This window comes from Rasamsonia emersonii (assembly GCF_000968595.1).
Source record: "Rasamsonia emersonii CBS 393.64 chromosome Unknown ctg1118621760267, whole genome shotgun sequence".
Lineage (NCBI taxonomy): Eukaryota > Fungi > Ascomycota > Eurotiomycetes > Eurotiales > Trichocomaceae > Rasamsonia > Rasamsonia emersonii.
In genome coordinates this window covers 252-16,164 of record NW_013563116.1, presented here as the reverse complement: position 1 = coordinate 16,164, position 15,913 = coordinate 252, and the positions used below count along the sequence as shown (strand labels likewise).

At 49.5% G+C, this 15,913-nt stretch overlaps 6 protein-coding genes across 6 annotated transcripts; 3 read left to right on the top strand and 3 right to left on the bottom strand.

The window, feature by feature from the left end:
* Positions 1-130: 130 nt before the first annotated feature.
* Positions 131-580, top strand: T310_5291 (BTB/POZ domain protein; the record flags this gene model as incomplete). The annotated part of the gene is made up of 2 exons (XM_013471833.1): positions 131-322; positions 356-580. 2 exons carry the CDS (start codon positions 131-133, stop codon positions 578-580), a joined length of 417 nt encoding a protein of 138 aa, XP_013327287.1.
* A 1,763-nt stretch (positions 581-2,343) lies between these two features.
* On the bottom strand, positions 2,344-3,179 carry T310_5290 (Uncharacterized protein; the record flags this gene model as incomplete). The annotated part of the gene is made up of 2 exons (XM_013471832.1): positions 2,344-2,930; positions 2,993-3,179. 2 exons carry the CDS (start codon positions 3,177-3,179, stop codon positions 2,344-2,346), a joined length of 774 nt encoding a protein of 257 aa, XP_013327286.1.
* Positions 3,180-5,156: 1,977 nt separating this feature from the next.
* T310_5289 (uncharacterized protein) lies at positions 5,157-8,677 on the top strand (the record flags this gene model as incomplete). Its single annotated transcript, XM_013471831.1, has 5 exons — positions 5,157-6,816; positions 6,867-7,100; positions 7,245-8,443; positions 8,562-8,582; positions 8,645-8,677. 5 exons carry the CDS (start codon positions 5,157-5,159, stop codon positions 8,675-8,677), a joined length of 3,147 nt encoding a protein of 1,048 aa, XP_013327285.1.
* Positions 8,678-9,349: 672 nt separating this feature from the next.
* Positions 9,350-11,040, top strand: T310_5288 (Monooxygenase; the record flags this gene model as incomplete). The annotated part of the gene is made up of 5 exons (XM_013471830.1): positions 9,350-9,401; positions 9,496-10,190; positions 10,246-10,565; positions 10,629-10,902; positions 11,005-11,040. 5 exons carry the CDS (start codon positions 9,350-9,352, stop codon positions 11,038-11,040), a joined length of 1,377 nt encoding a protein of 458 aa, XP_013327284.1.
* A 511-nt stretch (positions 11,041-11,551) lies between these two features.
* T310_5287 (uncharacterized protein) lies at positions 11,552-12,868 on the bottom strand (the record flags this gene model as incomplete). The annotated part of the gene is made up of 2 exons (XM_013471829.1): positions 11,552-11,711; positions 11,787-12,868. The coding sequence occupies 2 exons, from the start codon at positions 12,866-12,868 to the stop codon at positions 11,552-11,554; spliced, it is 1,242 nt and encodes a 413-aa protein (XP_013327283.1).
* Positions 12,869-13,813: 945 nt separating this feature from the next.
* Positions 13,814-14,993, bottom strand: T310_5286 (uncharacterized protein; the record flags this gene model as incomplete). Its single annotated transcript, XM_013471828.1, has 3 exons — positions 13,814-14,125; positions 14,183-14,271; positions 14,327-14,993. The coding sequence occupies 3 exons, from the start codon at positions 14,991-14,993 to the stop codon at positions 13,814-13,816; spliced, it is 1,068 nt and encodes a 355-aa protein (XP_013327282.1).
* Positions 14,994-15,913: the final 920 nt, after the last annotated feature.

Sequence of the window (15,913 nt, the reverse complement as noted above, 5' to 3'; positions counted from 1 at the left end):
CATACCGGCGCTGTCTTAGACTAGTGCCAAGTGGTTACTCTTCAGTTTAAATTGATCGTAATCATATCATTTCATAAAGAAGGACCATCTCTTCTTGACAAAACGAGCCCCAGACGCTTCCTTCGCAAATATGTCCACTTCACTCTGCGAACATACTCTGTTTATGAGACATCTCTGGTATTCAGGTGATTACTCTGACCTCAAAGTTTACTGCGGGGAAGAAATCCATCGGGTACATCGCGCGATCATCTGTCCTCAGTCCAAGGTTTTTGCGGCGATGTGTCGTGGTGCATTCAAAGTTCGTATTTCCAATTTATCTTTCGTGAGAGCACTATTGCTAAATGCGTAATTGCAGGAGGCCCAAACAGGCGAGATTAAGATGCCTGACGACCATCCAAATGCTGTCAAGGTTATGCTGGCGTATTTCTACGAGAAAGACTATCGACTGGCGCGAGATAATGGTCGTGACATCAGCGAAAGCGATCCGGATCCGCTTCTAGATGCTCGCGTATATTCGGTTGCAAAAAAGTACGACGTCGGACCGCTTGAGAAATTGGCGAAAGAGGAATTTGGAGCTTGAGTGCAAAAGAACTGGAAGTCTGATGCTTTCCCAAGCATTATCGAAGAACTGTGGATGTACGAAGAATGTGCTGGTCTATACGAAGTGGTTGGCGAAGTGATTGCGAAAAATGTGGACTATTTTTTGTCTACAGAACGTGGACAAAAGTTCATCCTGACGGGAATGGCGACCGGTACACTGGCCTTGGAATTCCTTCACCATGTTGTGGAGACCAAAAACAAAAGGATGGGATATCGGTATTACTAGACACTGTGATGACCAAAATCAATTTGACAGGGAGTAACCGATGTTTTGTGGTCTCGTGAAAATTGCAATCAGAGTGCTCGACTGGTTTTCAGGTCATCATTCGTGTTTCTAACTCTTGCTTATTGGACGTGAGACCTCTCCAGCACATTCTTGAAGCTGCTCATAGTAATGTATCGTCTACATGAAAGTCATGAAGTATCTTGAGGATCTTGACTTGTCTTTGTAGACCTCGTCTAGTGGACTTAATCTCTTAGCAAGCGCTAGTTTAATACTTAATCTTCAGTTCCTTAGATGATAGGCTGGATAGAAATGCTCAATTTACGTTTGACCGATTTTTATCAAATCCGAAGGGTAACGTCGAAAAAAGAGCAAATAATAAAACCAGCGGTAAATTCCGAAATTTGTTCAGACGCCGGAATAAAATTTGAAAGATCGTACGGAGTATTACTATTAGCATGGCGTCATTGGACGAAACATGGCGCAATTAATTCATCGATAGAAACAGGACGGGAGATGCCGTATATCTACCGATCTAAGATATTCGCCCCTTGCTCCATTCTAACAGGCAAAGTTATTATCATTATCGAGAAGAAAAGATGGTTCAAGAGCTCAACTCCTTGTCAGCCTACGAGGCTGAACTGCAGAAGCCAGGAGTTGTCGTAATCGACTTTTACTCGCCGCAGTGTGGGCCATGTGCAGTGCGTACATACATCGTGTTGAATAATTATGCATTATTTCCGGGGTTTATCTTCGCTGACTTGTTTCTGCGCTACTGAATTGATAACAAGGTGGTTGCTCCTCTGTTTGAGAATTTATCAAAGAAGCAGTATGGTGAGGAAGTTCGATTTTTTAAGGTGAGTCGTCTTAAACCTACAGAGAGAGAAAGAAAAAAAAACACTACAAAGAAAAGTGTTCTCTCTCTTTCGTTGATTATTAGCCCTTTTCTCTCCCATCCTTTTATTTCGCTTTCCCCTAACAAACCCACTGACCAGTCGTTCTAGGTAAACGGACTCGAGAGATCCAGAAAACGGCAGAGGTGACCTGGTGGCCAACCTTTGTCATCTATCGTGATGGAAAGGAGGAATGGCGGGCCAAGGTGCCCAATCCGCCGCAGGAGCATCCACTAGGAGATTTGACCAGGAGGTTGGAGGATGTCACCTCAAAGAAGCGGTGGTCTTTGCGTTCTATTCTGCTTGGTCATCTTTACCAGAAAATCAAAGGTTAGAATCTCGGAATTCTTCATTCACGTCAATTACTTTCGACTGATATTTACCCTTCTCTAGTTTCTATCTGCAGAGTTAGTTACTATTAGGACCCTTCGTCGATCCACTTCTAGGGGCTGTATATGATGAAAGTGGAGGAAACGTTCCCAGGTTAATTGGAAGTCTACATACCGGTAGACATAGATAGAACTATATACAGAAAAAAAGCAAGAGAAGGAGATAAGACAAAACCGAATGAAAAATTGCTCAACACCAAGCGACCAGCACTTGGTCTGTACTCTTTAACTGTCCTCTTTAAATTTCTGCAATCGCGGATGCCAACTTATTCACCAAGCTCAGAGAGCTGTAACAGCAATCCTCCGCGAGATAGACTGCGCCGATGCCATCCGTGGTGGCTTTTTGAACAAGACTACCCAGATCCACGTCAGCCGGGGTCTGGTTGATCAAAATGGCACTCTGGGATCGCTGCGGGCCCTGTATGGACTGCGGCGTGCCCTGCGCATTGTACTCTTGGTACGAACTCTCAAACTCGACGATAAAGGTCGCATAGTTGAAATACTCCGCGGGGGCCAGGGTGCCCGTATTGAACACGACCGATACCTCTGCCGCGTGGGGAAGGTTGGCATGGACCGCGTCTGACGCATCTTTAACATAGCTGTCACTGGAACTCGATGGCTCGCTCGTTACCTCGTCGAAGAAGATCCCCAAGATGGAGATGTTCTGCGGCGAGTAGTTGGCCCAGTTGGCGTACTTGGCGATCTCCTGCGTAATCTGTGATAGCGGCACGCCTGCGTAGCCGGTGGAAATATAGCCCAGGACGTGGACGTTGCTGTAGCTGTTCAGCGTCGATATGCCCTCGATGTAGTTCTCGTCCGGGAAGTCTGTCTGTCCTTTAGCACGTACAGCCAGAAATATGTAGATACAGGAGTCGGATTTCATTTACCTGAAGAACCGGGTCCGTCATCTGGATTCACCACCACATAGAATGGGACGCTTGGATTGGCAGTGATGGCCTTGTATACCGAGTTCCATGCGCCGTCATCAGGGTAGACGTACAGCGGCAGTAGAACAGCAGTCGATGACACCACCGACGTATATGCGAGAGCGGCGCTCACCCAGTGAAGCCTCATGGTGGTGGTTGTATATTGATGGAGTGTCGTGAAACTGCGTAGTTGCAACTAAAACTGACAGCCAGCACTATACAATAGCAATCTGCCTCAGTGTTTATATAGTTAACTCCTAGACTCTGATCCCAGCCCCCAAACATGGAGTTTAAATTAACTCCAACTCCAACAAATAAAAACTCAGTAAATCCAATTCCTAGACCACGTTCAGTGAACGTTGGTGAGAGGTGGCTTCCCCTCCAGCACCACAGGCGCATTTCTTCCTTCTAATTGCATGATGCAATAGCAGTACTAAATTATTGAATCCAACATGAAAAAGATGGATTATATCACCAATCGGCAACCCATCACCGCGCGCCTACTTTGTTAGGTCCAATAGACCAATCAGCGATCCTTGAAGGATTGTTTTAGTCCGGTCCGATTGTTTCATGTTTTGTTACAGAAATCACGGAATCCTGCTACACCCAACACGGCCATTGGCTGCATCCGTTAATAACAGGATCTAAGGGGGCCATCTGGAGATTTTCAGGTACGAGATCGATCTTCGGGAAATATAGCCGATAGAATGGCCAATTAAATGGATTTTTGATATTCTGGTACTTATCAGATCTAAAGTAACAGAGATGTTGGACCAAAATGCAGATGAGGTATCATCCTCGAAGCCAGGAAGGTCATGTAACGGGAATATAAAAAGTAGAGAGTTGGCATACACAGGCGTCACCCAGCATCAATCTCAAAGCAGATACGAATATGGAAATGTTATACAATATAGCTCCTACTAACACGAGAAAAATACAGGAAATGCAGAGAAACAATCTGCCCATGGAAGATAATAATTTTGTCAGAAATATATAGAAGGGAGACTCGAGAAAGAGATAAGCGGTATGATTGTCGGTAGATTACTGTTTTCGAGCGCTTCTTATGCTTCATTTTCTGCAACTGCCATATGGTTTCCTACATTGAGAGAGTTAGGGCTGCAACACCTGCATGGTGACATGCACATTAGCCTGCTAGATCGGGTATGAAGCCATCACCACTACCACCTACGCAGAGGCATTTGATGGACTTGGTTTGCTGGTACTCCGTACTGTTCGCGATGATAGCCAGAGGAAGCGTCATTATTTTACTGTAACGAAACCGGAGCCGTTTTAACCGGGTTGCTTTTGTGTCCTTGTGTTTTGGATGCGCCGAACCTAGGTCAAAGCCAACAGGTATCCGAGACAAAGAACGGTGGACGACCCCAGGATTTTGGATATATTGAGCCTATCTTCCTGCAGTTCTGATCTTTTCTAGCTGTCGTATATAGTCTTCGAACTAGAGCATCTCTATCGTCTATTTGGACAAATTCTAACAGCTACGCGGCATAGTCCTTGACTGAAAGGAAGGGAGGTGTTCTGGGAGTGACATCTCAGTCGGGAACGAGTCCTAATTCATGTGAGACAAAACTCGTGACAAACAGTGAGAGTACCAGTATTTGGCTAGTTTGTTCCGTTTATTGGTTGATAATTGCCTCTTGAGAGAGTGCGTTGAAAGAAATCTTTTTATAGAATTTCCAGGCTCAGACCTGGCTTTGTTCCGCCACGCAGAGGTAGTGCCGCTTCTTTATCAACGTGGTCTAGAAGGACTTCTGAGGTTGCTTCACCTTTTACTTCTAGGTAGATGGTTCCAGCTATCTCTCCGGGAATTCGACCTTTGCGAATACCTCTCAATATGGTTCATTTAAAGGCAATATTCTATGGTGATCACAAGACATAAGCTAACACTAACGCAACTGCTTACAAAGGACAAGAGAATTAAACTTGGTTCGATGTTGGATTTAATCCATCGCCTAGATAAGTCATCTCTAATGCTATAAATAGAGATGAAATAGGCTTGTCTTTCCCGGTAGGACAGAATATTGTCTGCTCACTCGCCATATAACAAGATCCATATGGAGGTCAATAGCTATTCTGCAGTTGGCTTCGCAGAAAGAAAGACCAGAAGATGCTGTCCAGTCTGGTGTCTGTCTTCTGGCTCAGCGTCATCTTTGCGGTGCTTCCTCGAGGCACAGAGGCCACCCAAGATGCAATGCCAATGCAGTCTCTCTGGAGCATTTCCTGCATGATAACAGAGCCAATAGTCATGCCAATTCCAAGTTCGGCCTTTCCACCGGACAGCTCAGAAATTGCAAGAACCACGGAGGGAAGCCAAAATGCGCCTGCGCCCGATCGAGATTCGACTTCAACATACAATTCATATAATTCATGGAACAGTCTAAACACTATCATTCCTGCGCAACCATCCGGGACGCCAAAGTCAGCTCCAACCTATTCATGGAACAGTGCCAGCATCGGAAACAACCTGGCCTCACCCTCCTCGTCGATGGCTTCTTCGAAGGCAGCAATATTGCCAAAGACGACCGGACGCAATTCGTCAAGCCCGGCGACGCAACCAGTCCCTTCCAGCAGAACACCAGGCCAGATGAAAGGAACCGCTGTCTCCAGCCCAGACACAAGTGAACTGGTCTCTCCCAGCAGGACGCCAGCTGGACAGGTCTCCTATTCCGGTATACCAAGTCGCCCAATCCCAAAGCAGACGACTTCAGGTTCACCTACAGCCGGATCAGTCTCATATACCAAGACAGCTTCAATGGTTGCTGCCAACGGAGGTTCAAGCAGTCCAACTACTCCTGCCGGCTCCAGCAGACGAATCTCTCCCAGCACGACATCAGGCGACACAATGGCAGGATACAGCTCTTCAAGCCCGTCGACTGGTCAACTTGCTTCTCATAACACAACCTTGGAAAGCGTTTCAAAGGTTACTCCCCACCAAGTACACGACACAAGCAGTCCAGCCAGCGTTACGCTAAGCAAAACAATAACCGCATACACGTCCAGCACACCCACCGGTCAACTGGCTTCTTATAACAGCAACTTGGGAACTGGCCTAACTGCTACTCCCCAAGCAGAGCAGACAGGTTCCAGCAGTCCGATGACTACAGCACCAGGCGCAATCAACTTCGCCCCGATAATCAGCACTGTCACGTCCGTGGAGGGCCAGGCCACCAAGCTGGTCCCGGTGTTTATCGGGGGCGCCATCACCAGCCCCGTGCCCCTGCTCTCTGTAGTGACTACCACCATCGATCCAACAGGCAGCCAGGCACAGGCGACTGTCAGCGCATTCTCTGCCCAGGCGGTAGGGATTCTCCCACTGATCAAATCGTGGGCGAATAATCCTCAGCCTTCAGCGGCATCTGCTGCCCTGGGCGGCATCGCAGGAGCCATGCCGATGGCAGCAGGCATCATAGCCAGCCTTGGGGGTGGATCTGGCGGGGGATCTGGTGGAGGATCTGGTAGATCGAGTTCCAATCCTTGCGGTGGTAGCAAGGGTTTGCTCGGCGCGATTATCGACACCGTCCGCTGCGTCGCCAACGACCTGGGATCGATCGGATCGGCCATCTCAGGGGCTGTGAATGCGGGAGCAAGCGCCGTGCAAGCTGCTGTGAAGAGCGTCAGCTCTACCCTCGAGGATGTCCAACCCCGCTTGGATTCGCTAGTTGGGAATATTCCTGATTCCGACAATAATCCCAATGATCCCAGTCATAACGGTGATCAATCCAAGAATGGAGACGGTCCGACAGACGAAGCAACTCAATCTGCCCAGAGTACCTCACAAGATACATCACAGTCGAGTTCAGTTACGATACGACTGCAGCTACTTCCTCGACCTCATTGAGCTCATCAACCGGCTCTTGTCCTGCTCCTACAGGTACCCAGAGTGTCGATGGCTGTGGCGCTGCTTCAACCAGACAGAGGTGCTCTGCAAGCTGTAGTACATGCTCCGACGACCTGACTCCTCCTCCCGGTCCCCTACCCTCCTGCCAGGGGTGTTCAAAAGACTCCTCGGGGGTCGACGGCCTTCCACCAGCGAATTCTGCGCAGACTACTGGTATAACTGAGCGGTCTCTGCTCGACAAGCGCAGAATGGCGGAACCTCCCGATTATCAAAATAACCTGCTGGCATTCCTATCCGCGCAGCTGGAAGAGGCTCAACTTGTCCCTGAGGGAGTGATTATTTAACCTGGCGGCGTAGCAAGAGGCGCGGCATCAGCATTGGCTGTCCCACTGACAAATACTAGAAAAAATCTCGGTATCGTCGGCCTCCAGGGCTGCACGTCCATCATCGTCATGTCACAGCAAGGGGTTTGGTTCGCCCATTTCTGGGAAGATCCATCCTTCGAGAAGAGAAACGACCAGGGTCGGTATGTATTCGATCAGGAGCAATTCAACACGGATGTCTTGGACGTGATAGAGAATGGCTTGAACGTTAACCTGCCTCCATACTCTTTCCCGGGACTTGGACAATATCTGGGGCAATGGTTCCGCCCTGAATACGAACCCCAAGGGATCGTTATCACGCCCAGGAAATGGGCGGCAGACTACGAACAAGGACAACTCCAATACCCAGAGCAGATCAGTCAGATCAAGAACAAGCTCAAGCAACTGCTCCCCGGGTCTCCTATCCAAGTGATCGATTACTTAATTCGCCGTTGGCATCCCTTAATCACTGACCCCAACAATCTACAGAGCTATTCGTGGGCCCTAGGGAAGGTTCTCTTCCAGTATGACCCGGAGGAGGTGTATAAGATATATTACGACGGGCCGTACCATCTCCGTCACTGTCTGTTTCAACAAGCCGCCATGCAGGTCTGGGTTGCCGATGGGCAATTGCCCGTGGCTCGTGCTCTTTGGGACGCGCATCCAAATCAGCTTGTGACACGGCCCTGGAGGAGAGACGGCGGTAATTCCTCGTGCCCGATATCATATAATAGCAGTGCATCCAGCACTACAGCAGAGAAGACAACGTTCGAAACCCAGACCAGCACCAGCTCGACCGCTCCTCCGCCGACCACGACCTCAGCTGCCCCCGAGTACAACCCAGGGAAATGCGCGATCCACATCTTTGAATATTCCTGGGCACCAAACCAGCCCCTGGCAGGCTCCATCACGATCCACGACGCGAAGAACGTCCTACTGAAGCAACAGAACTTCAGCTACATCAACTGGGGGGACACAGTGACGGTGTCCAAGGCGGACACCAAGCTCCCGTACAACGTCCAGGTGGAGTTTTCCAAGGAGAGCCCCCCGACAAAGAAGAAGAAAAGCGATGGTTCTTCTCCGGTCTGCTGCGTTGCCTCCTCTTCGGGCGCGGGCAACCCACCCCCCTCCCCCTCCCCCTCCTCCTCCTCCTCCTACGCAGACGAACGATCCAAAGACGTCCTGGTTGAACTGGTGGGTGAAGATCCGCGCGGGCGACACGAGCTGGGAGTATTCGCGGGACGTCTACCCTAAGAATTAGAGCACGCTGCCTTGGTGTAGTGTGGGAGGGTGGGCGCTGAATTCTGTGCAGGGCTGGAATTTGTATGCAAATGTGAGTGCCGTATCTTTCTCCATACCTTTGTGGTTGCTGATTCTGATTTAAACGGGCTGCAGAACCGAAACACGGATTGCTACTGGGAGTGTTAGTCTGGTTGATATGAGCATGAGCCTCTTTCTTCGACGATGGGTCAAGGAGAGGTAAAAAGACAATCTGGAATATCTGTTGATATATTATAGCCCATGGCCATATACTGTAGAATAGATTTATTCCTTCAATGAAAAAAAAGGGAACTGATCCAATTTTATCCTCGGTTCAGTCCCTGGTCTGGCATGGGGCTTGCAGTCGCTTCTTTCCCAATTGGGTTAATTACCGAATTGGATTAGGGCCTTCCCCGCATTTGGATCGTGTCAACTGTCATTTCTCCAGATGCTTGTATAACAATCATGTCTGGGATGCAGATAAAATCAATCAGTCAATCAGTGATGAGAAACGTTTTATTTCATTCGTACAGACCAATGATCCAAGTTCCTGGTTTCGATGTCGTGTCACAATGACCAGCACTCGTGTCTGCAACTCCACATTCATGCATTGCACCGTTGCCATGGGACCAAAGCTCGTCAGGGGTAATTCCGAGCATAAGTGACACCTGCCCTGCTCTCTCTCCGGAGAATATCCCCACTAACGATGTTAGCAGGTCTAACGACGAAAAGCCTGACCGCCGATTGACAGCTTATCGGTCTTAGGTGAGAATACGAGCCCCTTATCGTATCGCGGGATGTGGGATCGCTCCAAGCTCAGCAGGCTCTGAGCCAGTCACGATGGCTGCAGCCATTCGCAGCTTGCCCTTGGAGCCTTTCTTGCCCCTGTCTGGTGCGGAGCCCCACAATAGACAGGCTGACTAAATCTGGGGCTTGGGCAAGCCGTGTGGGAGGATGACGGGGCTTTAAATAATGGTAAGAAAAAGGTATGGGTAGAGCGCCTGACGTAGCGAGGCTACGAGAAGACGTCGGAATTGCTAGGATGGCTGGCAATAACGTGCACACGAACGGACACGCGGCTGCGGCCTCCTCGTCCGCTGCTGCTAGGTCAGGTTTGTCCAAAGTCATCGTCGTCGGTGCCGGGCCCTCAGGACTGCTGCTGTCGATTCTGCTTGCGAAAAATGGGATCAAAGTCGAACTTCTCGAGGCGACTGACAAGCTGGATGACCAGCCTCGCGCGGCGCACTATGCCTCCCCCGCCGTGTACGAGCTGCGTCGCGCCGGCGTCATCGACGACGTGATCGAGAAGGGATTCAAGCCATCGACCTTCTGCTGGCGGAAGGCGGACGGCAGTATTATCGCCAAAATGCGCTTCGACGTGCTGCCCGAGGATCACCCAGAGCGCATGGTGGTATTGCCCCTGGATCGTCTGGGCAAGCTCCTCTACTCCCATCTGCAGCGGTATCCGTTAGCGACGGTCAAATGGGGCCATCGCGTCGTCGACATCGGCCAGGACAACACCAAGGCGTGGGTGCATGTCCAGACGGCATCGGGGCCGGTGAAAATCGAGGGCGACTACGTGGTCGGCGCGGATGGAGCGAATAGTCAGATTCGAAAGTGCCTATTCGGGCCCAACAGCTTCCAGGGAGAGACGTTGAATGCCGCTATCGTGGCGACAAATGTGAGAAGAGGAAAGTATGGATTGATGTGGCGATGGCTGACGGAGTCTGAGATAGGTATATCACGATTTCACGAAGTATGGATACTGGGATACGAACTATATCGTCCATCCCAAGAACTGGCACATGGTAGCCAGGATCGGCCGGGACGACCACCTCTATCGAGTCACCTATAGCGAAGTTCCAGGTCTGACGACAGAGGAATACAAGAAACGGCAGCCGATGCGGTATAAGGAGATTCTGCCCGGGAACCTGGAGCCGGGTGACTATAAGATCACCAATATCAGCCCATATAAAATGCAGCAGCGGTGTGCGCCCAGTTTCCGCAAGGGCAGGTTTCTGCTGGTGGCGGACGCTGCGCATGTCTGCAATCCATTGTCAGTATATCCCATTGATTAGGACTAGATGTGGCTCTTGAACTAACAGCAGTGTTACCTTAGTGGCGGCCTTGGTCTCACCGGAGGAATTGCCGACGTGGGCAGTCTCTTTGACTGTCTGCTGGGCATCCACAAGGGTCTGGCAGACGACTCGATCCTCGACAAATACGCCGAGATTCGCCGCAAGATCTATTTCGAAATCATCAATCCCATGTCGAGAGAGAACTTCCGCCGGCTCTGGGATCAGGATCCGGACAAGGCCGGGGAGACGGACCCGTATTTCCAAATCTGCCACAAGGCTGAGAAGGATCCTGCGCTGGCGAAGGAGTTGGCGCTGGTACGTCAGACATTCTCCGTTATTTACTGTTTTTCTTGTTTCGCAGTTTGTTAATAGGGTGAATTTCAGGGATTGAATGTTCTTCGCTACGACTTCACGCAGTTCTATCGCAAGCCCGGGCCTAAAGCATCGCTCTGAAAGGGACCTCACTCTGGATATAATGACCTTAGCTTAAGGAGGATTCTGCAGAATTGGTCCATGTCCTTGAAGGAGGCCATGCGATCGTTGGGTTATGTAGTCACGCACTGTACATATTTCTCAAACAATTGTTTATTTGGTATTTTGAAGCTTGTCTTCTTCTTGAGAGATTCTGCTTAGCAATTAATATTGCCGGAAGGATCCATCCTTTTCGCTCCTTCCCAATCGGTCGTAGATCGTCCTGAAGGAATTTTTCTTCTCTTTCTCTTCAAATTTCCCGGTTCAAAAATTACTCTTTTACTCGCTTTAATCACTTGTTTCCTCCGAGAAATACAAAGTGAGTATAGTTTGAAGGAACAATATACTTGCTGTATCTAACTATATCTCAGATACTCTCACACCGAAATCAATGCATGTACCAGAATGAGGAAAAATAATCAGAGCCAGAGTCCGCCTACTCATACATATCCATGCCTATGACTACACCTAGCTAGGCCTCGAGCTTCACTGACTAGGAAGGAGGTGAGAACTCTTCCTCAATCTTCTTCTGGCTTTCTTGCCATGCCTTTTTCAGGGCTGCCGAGAACTTATCTGGTGCCCGTGGCTCAAGGAATACCACTTCCGGGAAATGTTTGCACAGGAGCTCGCCGAGTTTGACAATGTCGGGATGGCTATCAACAATCAGCACTTCCGTCACCTGTTGGCAGAGACAGACAGGTGCAAGTGTTTTCAAATCTCGAACTTACTCATCGCCCCATTCTGGGTTGGCCTTCCGATCCACAAAGCGGCGGAGTTTGAACATTCCTGTCAGACGAGGAAACAGAGGCTGTTCCTGAAGCTTCAGCCAGGCCATGTCTATGTCCAGCTTATCGCCCAGGTTCAGGTATTCGAGAGGGGGGTTGTGCCTGGCGGCAGATTCCAGAATAGCACCCATATCGCACGACCACGCAAAACGCAGGTGGAGATCTCGCAGATGTTCCAGGCTCGACAGCAGCTGGTCGAATTGTTCATGGGTAAAGCCTGGGAATTCGGGGTCCTCTGCACGAGAAGCAAGTGTTATGGGCCGTGCATCGATTTGCAATGTCTCCAGTTTGACGAGCTTGGCCAGCAACATGATTTGGTCTGCTGAAAGCTTGGCCTTATAGCCGAAAGCGACCTCAAGGGACCGCAGTTCCGTGAAGAGAGATACCAACTTCAGCACATCGGCCCCTTCGTTGTCCACGCGTAGGCACAGTTTTGTGAGCATGGGCGTGGTGATCAGTTTCAGGAGAGGCTCGACCGCGTCCGCTGTCAGAAGAACATCAAGATCTCGGAGTGACTCAAAGGGCAGCATGCCGTTGATGTGATGCTTCTCAATCATGCGTTCAAGCGTTAGGCTTTGAAGGTTCCGCCGAGGGAGAGAGGAGATGATTGCCTCCATCATAATATCGTCCTCCATCAGTACCCTTGTGTCGGAAGGAGGATTGAAGGACGTGTAAACGAAATCCTGCAAAAATGTGAGCTTTGGGAGAAACGTCCGTAACTGGTCTGCTGTCACAGTGTTGTCCAGGACACTGCGGAGGGCGGGGAAGGTGAACGACCGGTTCAACGCTCGATGAAGTGTGTCGTCGACATGATGGACATCCATGGATTTTATTTGGCTGAGATACTTCTCCTCGCGTGCCCCCTTGACATAGCCCAGCGCTCTAAAAGGCGGCTCCCTCCATAGGATTGGGATCCCGGCCTCGAACCAAAGTCTGCTTACCCGGAGACATTTGGCCAGGGGCTTTCTTTCTAATGATTCCAATATCATCATAAAGACCTCTGCAGGGACCCCGTAACGGGGCATGTAACCCCTAGATTGAACTTTCTGTTGATCGTTCTTGGTTTGTGCCATATTCTCAACAGGGTTCGACACCTTTATACAATTTTTTGGGACTCGTAAATGTTTGCGTGGCCTTCTTCCGTTTACCGATTATCTGGAGGATTTGTATCCTCCTGCCTTGAGTCAGACCTTGTTAGGATGATGACTGAGAATGATGACTGGTATTACAGGGGCATCCAGATGGCCCAGCCGGTGAAGACAAACAGAAACGGACCGTACGTTAATGTCCATACCCGGTGATAATATACAAAGAATCTGTCTGTCATGTTAGTCAAGTTCTAGCGATGTGTGAAGCGAACACCTGCCTGAGACAAATAATGATGGAATCATGTCAAATGGCCGGTGATTTTAACTCTAAACAGCGTATTCTCTTCTATATCGAGTGATGGTGTTCAGTCAAAATAGCTCGACTTCACTGTTGTTGACAGGTGCTCTGATTCTTGATGTATCAAAACCTAGACGGCATATAGGTCGGTATATCGGAACTACCCTTGACGGCAACCTTGCCTATCGCACTGTGTTCCAATGGAATATTTCCGTGCGCTGAGTCTAACTCTGCGTAGGTAGTATATCTCATGCTAGAAATATTTTATATTTACTTATTTCAGTGCATTTATTTATTGCTTTTCGTTAGATGACTCGAGATTTTCCAAAGGTAGACAATGCAGTGCATTTTGTATCCAACCGCCAAATCAACATATATCAAGATAACCTCGTACAATATACCATCTTCACTGAGAACTCCGTGACATACCCTGTACAGTACAACATGAACCCAAATCGAGAAACTCCGACAATCTATCCACCTCCTCAGCTTATTCCAAATCCTCCTGCGCACTCGATCTCCACAGATCCTTAAAAAATCCCCAGGCAGAAAGCCGCGCGTAATCCCACATGACGTAGCCCCGTTCACGAAAACTGAGAGGCGTGAGACTGCAGACTACGTCCGTTCGTCGCAGGAGGTCTGACACCCATGCAAATGCCTCCGCTGGCCCTGTGTCCGGAATCCTCGTTCAGGCGAGCGCCAAAGACGACTTCCACACGGTGGTCGGTGTCGTCAGATATGTTCTGAGGAGAGTTATCCCATTCACTATCTGCGTGCCATGCAGCATTCTGTAGGTAATATCGACTCGAATGGAACTTAGTGGCCAAGAACACACAGCGCTTGGTGACGCTCTCCGAAGCAAACAGCGAGTGCAAGAACTGCAGGCCACGCCAGAACTACATCCAGGTCAGCCAAAGAGAACAAACATGTAAATCCGAATAGGTGATACTAACGAATTGACGTTTCTGGCTCTCCCAGACAACGATATCCGTATGTTCGGGGTTAGACCGGCCCCAGGAGATCCCACAATCTCCGCCCGAACCTGTAGTCATCAGCATCAGGTATGCATCAACTAACAGAGAAGAGAAGAGACATACGTCTTCCCAGCTCGCGATATACAAACTCGCCAACACAGCCGAGCTGCTCAATCTCCCAGATGTGGAAATGCCGAAGCAACACGTCCTTGACGCCGGGGACGCCGCTGTAAGGAAACGCCACTTTGCTGTCGTCACCCAGGACGGATTCCTGCCCATCGCGCGGGCGAAGGAGGTTCGTACAAAGCTCTGCTCGGTAAAAGGCGCCCGCGACATGTCGCCATTCGGACACAGACAGCGGAGACGGGGTCTCTGGACGCTCCGTAAAGGGGTGCACCGACAACGCCGCCGACGCAAACTTGTCCACGAAGGAACAGACGCAGCGATGCAGGCTCTCGATGGCGAGCGCATCCGCAAGGCTGAGCCCCAGAAGCCGGACGATACGACGATCGTCACGGAACCGCGCGAGAACCCTCGCGACCTTGTCGTCCGTCCAGGACTGGACGCGAGACGATTCCCGCACGGCGAGGGCCTGCGGGAGCAGCTCCGCGGAAACCAGCGTGGTCAGGAGATGCGTTATGATGGCATCGCGGTTTTCGCGAAAGACGAGGTAGAACCAGCTGTGCGCGAGGACGATGGATTGCAGGGTTGAGATGTCGGGCAGGACGAGGAGGATGGCCAGGATGAGCTCGACGGGGAGTTTCAACACAGGAGATGCTGATGGATGCATTGTACGTAATATAAGGACTTCGATGCAAGAATACGGTAGTATACAGATGATTGTCGGAAGAGTGATTGATATATCGTAATGAAGGAATGACGAAGTACTGTAGATGCGTGGTAAGTATTCTATATTTAACACCCAACTGCTCCAGAGCCGAATCCAAGGAAACGGAAACCTTGTTCAGCGAGTCATAGGTTGGAGTCATCGACTCAAGAGTCATTATTCCATGTCTGCCTAAGGGTCATGACGCGAAGAGTCATCTCCAGGGCAGCCGGAAATAGACGTATATATATAGGGGGCGGAACAGGCAGTCAACCACTGAATTGTTTCTATAGAAGCAGCCGAATAAACAGGAAACAGGAAAAACGTCTCCTGGAGGATTTTAATCCATATTTATGCGTACGAGTGTACAAAGAAGCTCAAAAATAGATCCCGTGTCTGTCTTTATCCCAAAGCTCTTTGATGTTCTGAAACCGAACATTGGACTCTTCTGACAGTACACAGGCAGAAAGTGTATCTTCAGTAGCACACTGCACATAGAAGACAGCATACCTCAATAGAACGGAGAGGCAACAGACATAGAGAGAACCGTGGATTGAATTAATTGACGCTGGACTATATTTTCCCGAACGGGTCTAGTGCCAGGTCCCCCAGAGGTGCCTGGCCTGACCCAACTTTTTGATGAATAATGAATGATACATGGACATGTTCTCTCGGTGCTTAATTACAGACATTCTCGAGCGTATGAGAAGTGCAAAAAAGGCACAGAAAGGGAAACTATGTCTTGTTCTGCACTAAGCAAGCCTATACTACATGCTGACATGCTGTCTGCAATAAGCCGTCCAGTGAGTGCTTATTCTGACTTGATTTCTTGGACTTTATTCTTATATCAGTTGAAGAAGGAATAATTTACGTTATGCAAAATT